At 43.4% G+C, this 4,864-nt stretch overlaps 1 protein-coding gene across 1 annotated transcript in view; it reads left to right on the forward strand.

Moving 5' to 3' along the window:
* Positions 4,300 to 4,864, forward strand: part of LOC104707554 — a 5,812-nt gene continuing 5,247 nt past the window's right edge. The window contains exon 1 of the mRNA XM_019228783.1: positions 4,300 to 4,321. Coding sequence (XP_019084328.1) covers positions 4,300 to 4,321 — 22 coding nt within the window. The remainder of the gene's footprint in view (positions 4,322 to 4,864) is intronic.

Genomic DNA, 4,864 nt, shown 5'->3' on the forward strand with positions numbered 1-4,864 from the left:
GAGTGATGGCACCCAACAAGAAGGCAAGAACCACCGACGCTGGAGCTTCTTCTTCTCGCCCAACTCGCCAATCCAGCTGCCATCCTCCGTCAGCTCCGGCCGCTGCTGCTCCGCCTCCCCAACCCCCAGTGAGACCTCCTTAACCTTTGGGTAACCTCTCTCCTCCTCAATCTCCCATTCAACCTAGTTTCCCATGGCCAAAGAAGGAAGGTCAACCAATTCCAACAGAAATGGTTTGGGCTGCTAAGCCTCTTGTTGAGCTTGGGAAACCTGAATTCATCAACAGGCCATTACAAGTTTGGGGAGATTATGAGACTATGTTGTATAATGCTTGGTTAGATGTTGTCACTGAGCCTACAAAGTTTGTTGATCCTGCTGTTCTTCGTAGAATGGGAATTTATGATGAAGTTTTAGGATTGCTAGATAAGATGAATATGGGAACCATTTGTACTAGGCAATATGATCTTTATCTAGATTTAGTGCGACATTTTATGGCGTCTGTTAGGATTACTTATTGCAATGAGCAGGCACCAGATGCATTTGGGGGAGAGCTGCATTTTTTCATTTCAGGAGTACCTTGTCGTATTACTTTTGTTGAGCTTTGTGATTGCTTTGGTTGGGTCCGTTGGTATCAGTCTGTTGCTTTGCCCAGACATTATGAGGATCTCTCTCCTTTATGGTCTTACATAGGACTTGGAGAGTATGATTCTAAGACCGCTCTTCAGTCCGAGGTCCGCCATCCGGTGCTCAGGTATATTCTTCGGGCTATTGGTACCACTTTTCAGTGTAAAATGGAGCCTAACAAGATGAGAGCAGCAGAGCTCTATTTCTTGAGTGTGGGATTTGGCGCCTTGATTCCTTCTCTTTATATTGAGCAGCGTCGTGACCCTATGTGCATGCACTATGGGGCTATTTTCGCACACTACTTGGTTGATCTGCAGACCAAACCATTTTTGGGTACTAGCACTAAGAAAGAGGTTGTGGGGAGCCTTATTACCGCTATTCTTCAGTTCATGCGTATCCCTCTTGATGGTTACAGTTGTGTCACTAGGAGACTTCTCATGGACAAGACATATTTGAAGAGTTCACATTGGCTGAAACTGGGTTTATTGTGGAGATTTATTGATGATGCAGGGGAGCACTTTGTTCGCCTTCCGCGACCTGATCTTACTACCATTGGTAGTGATCCGGAGCAGTTATGTTTTCTACCTTCTGCTGATGTTTATGTTGCTCATCCTCCTTCCCGTCGCCATCGGACTTTGCCGCTGCTGCACCTGCTGAGGATTTAGACGGTCCTGACCCTGCTGGGGGTTTTGAGATTGGGTCATCTTCTGGCACTACTGCTTCACTTGAGTTTCCAGAGCCACCGGAGGATCCCGCCACTATGTCTCGGGGAGCTCACAGGCCTATGTGGTTACTGCTTTGCGTTATATCTGGAATGGCATGGCCAGGATGTCTAGTTGCTGCATTCGTCCTACTAGGCCCAGATCACCTTCCGCATCTTCACCACCTACTGATTTCGTCTCTGATGACGACGATGTTTCTGCTAGCTTCTGATCATGGTTTTCTTTATCTTTTTCTTTTTTTAGGATTGAGTCATTTTTATTCTTGCATTGAGTCAGTTTGTGTTTGAAATTTGTTTGAACTTATGAATTATCTATCTATCATGTTGCTTTTAACCTGTGTTTGTGTTTGAGTGCTTCTTAACAGAATTAATATCAACGGAATGATCAAACAACACAACAACACAATTAACTGCAACTAACAAGGAGTTTCGACCAATATTCACTGTTCGCCGAGGGTGTCGATCGACACCACACTGGCATCGGTCGACACTGATGGGTAACCCGAGAATGTTCATCTTTTCTTTACAATTTTTCAACATATTTTTGTTTCTTTACCTTTCCCTTGCTTGAAAACACTGGGGACAATGTCGTTTAAGTCTGGGGGAGGTTAGTACTAACAACTAACTTGTAAACCGTATTTTGTTTTTATTGAGTCAAATTTTTCAAATTTTTGGAATTATGATCTCTAACTAATGGTTGCTGTTCTTTGGCTAACATTCTAATGATTCTTGACTAAGCTTGTCCTCAATACTGAAGTGTGGAAAAGACTATGAGCTGTATCAACAATCCCGAAAGCCCNATCGATCGATACCACTTAATGGGCATCAGTCGACACCGTTCAAACCGAGGAACACCCGATTAAATCCCTGAGTCTTCTTCTTCTACCTCCATTCGCCATTAACTCGAGATAAACCCTCAAATCTTCATATCTTCTCCAATTTTGATCCGTTTTGAGTGATTCCAAGTGCTATTTCACTCGCTTTTCTCTCCTCTACCCGGATCCAGTGTCGATTTCGTATTTTGGAGTGATGGCACCCAACAAGAAGGCAAGAACCACCGACGCTGGAGCTTCTTCTTCTCGCCCAACTCGCCAATCCAGCTGCCATCCTCCGTCAGCTCCGGCCGCTGCTGCTCCGCCTCCCCAACCCCCAGTGAGACCTCCTTAACCTTTGGGTAACCTCTCTCCTCCTCAATCTCCCATTCAACCTAGTTTCCCATGGCCAAAGAAGGAAGGTCAACCAATTCCAACAGAAATGGTTTGGGCTGCTAAGCCTCTTGTTGAGCTTGGGAAACCTGAATTCATCAACAGGCCATTACAAGTTTGGGGAGATTATGAGACTATGTTGTATAATGCTTGGTTAGATGTTGTCACTGAGCCTACAAAGTTTGTTGATCCTGCTGTTCTTCGTAGAATGGGAATTTATGATGAAGTTTTAGGATTGCTAGATAAGATGAATATGGGAACCATTTGTACTAGGCAATATGATCTTTATCTAGATTTAGTGCGACATTTTATGGCGTCTGTTAGGATTACTTATTGCAATGAGCAGGCACCAGATGCATTTGGGGGAGAGCTGCATTTTTTCATTTCAGGAGTACCTTGTCGTATTACTTTTGTTGAGCTTTGTGATTGCTTTGGTTGGGTCCGTTGGTATCAGTCTGTTGCTTTGCCCAGACATTATGAGGATCTCTCTCCTTTATGGTCTTACATAGGACTTGGAGAGTATGATTCTAAGACCGCTCTTCAGTCCGAGGTCCGCCATCCGGTGCTCAGGTATATTCTTCGGGCTATTGGTACCACTTTTCAGTGTAAAATGGAGCCTAACAAGATGAGAGCAGCAGAGCTCTATTTCTTGAGTGTGGGATTTGGCGCCTTGATTCCTTCTCTTTATATTGAGCAGCGTCGTGACCCTATGTGCATGCACTATGGGGCTATTTTCGCACACTACTTGGTTGATCTGCAGACCAAACCATTTTTGGGTACTAGCACTAAGAAAGAGGTTGTGGGGAGCCTTATTACCGCTATTCTTCAGTTCATGCGTATCCCTCTTGATGGTTACAGTTGTGTCACTAGGAGACTTCTCATGGACAAGACATATTTGAAGAGTTCACATTGGCTGAAACTGGGTTTATTGTGGAGATTTATTGATGATGCAGGGGAGCACTTTGTTCGCCTTCCGCGACCTGATCTTACTACCATTGGTAGTGATCCGGAGCAGTTATGTTTTCTACCTTCTGCTGATGTTTATGTTGCTCATCCTCCTTCCCGTCGCCATCGGACTTTGCCGCTGCTGCACCTGCTGAGGATTTAGACGGTCCTGACCCTGCTGGGGGTTTTGAGATTGGGTCATCTTCTGGCACTACTGCTTCACTTGAGTTTCCAGAGCCACCGGAGGATCCCGCCACTATGTCTCGGGGAGCTCACAGGCCTATGTGGTTACTGCTTTGCGTTATATCTGGAATGGCATGGCCAGGATGTCTAGTTGCTGCATTCGTCCTACTAGGCCCAGATCACCTTCCGCATCTTCACCACCTACTGATTTCGTCTCTGATGACGACGATGTTTCTGCTAGCTTCTGATCATGGTTTTCTTTATCTTTTTCTTTTTTTAGGATTGAGTCATTTTTATTCTTGCATTGAGTCAGTTTGTGTTTGAAATTTGTTTGAACTTATGAATTATCTATCTATCATGTTGCTTTTAACCTGTGTTTGTGTTTGAGTGCTTCTTAACAGAATTAATATCAACGGAATGATCAAACAACACAACAACACAATTAACTGCAACTAACAAGGAGTTTCGACCAATATTCACTGTTCGCCGAGGGTGTCGATCGACACCACACTGGCATCGGTCGACACTGATGGGTAACCCGAGAATGTTCATCTTTTCTTTACAATTTTTCAACATATTTTTGTTTCTTTACCTTTCCCTTGCTTGAAAACACTGGGGACAATGTCGTTTAAGTCTGGGGGAGGTTAGTACTAACAACTAACTTGTAAACCGTATTTTGTTTTTATTGAGTCAAATTTTTCAAATTTTTGGAATTATGATCTCTAACTAATGGTTGCTGTTCTTTGGCTAACATTCTAATGATTCTTGACTAAGCTTGTCCTCAATACTGAAGTGTGGAAAAGACTATGAGCTGTATCAACAATCCCGAAAGCCCTTATTCAAAGGATATCTAGTTCAACCAATGTTGTCTCAACTTTTCTCAGGATTTTAACCGGACTTAATCTCTTGCTTTGGGGTTTGAGATTAGTGGACTAGACTTCTTCTTCAGGCCAAACAAGACAGTGCAATTTTTCAAAGTATGTCTCCCCTCTCTCTTCCCTTCAGTACTTACAAAAAAAAAGGAGAATAAAAGATGAGATGATTTTGATCAGTTTAGAGAGGTAGGTAAATTACATGTGACCTCATTATTCTACTCTTGAGTCAAATGATCACACAAAGCTTGGAAGCGAGGGGTAGGTAAATTACCGATGACCCTGGTATTCGCTTACACCTTTGATTTAAAAAA

Source organism: Camelina sativa, chromosome 8, assembly GCF_000633955.1.
Source record: "Camelina sativa cultivar DH55 chromosome 8, Cs, whole genome shotgun sequence".
NCBI classification, from domain to species: domain Eukaryota; kingdom Viridiplantae; phylum Streptophyta; class Magnoliopsida; order Brassicales; family Brassicaceae; genus Camelina; species Camelina sativa.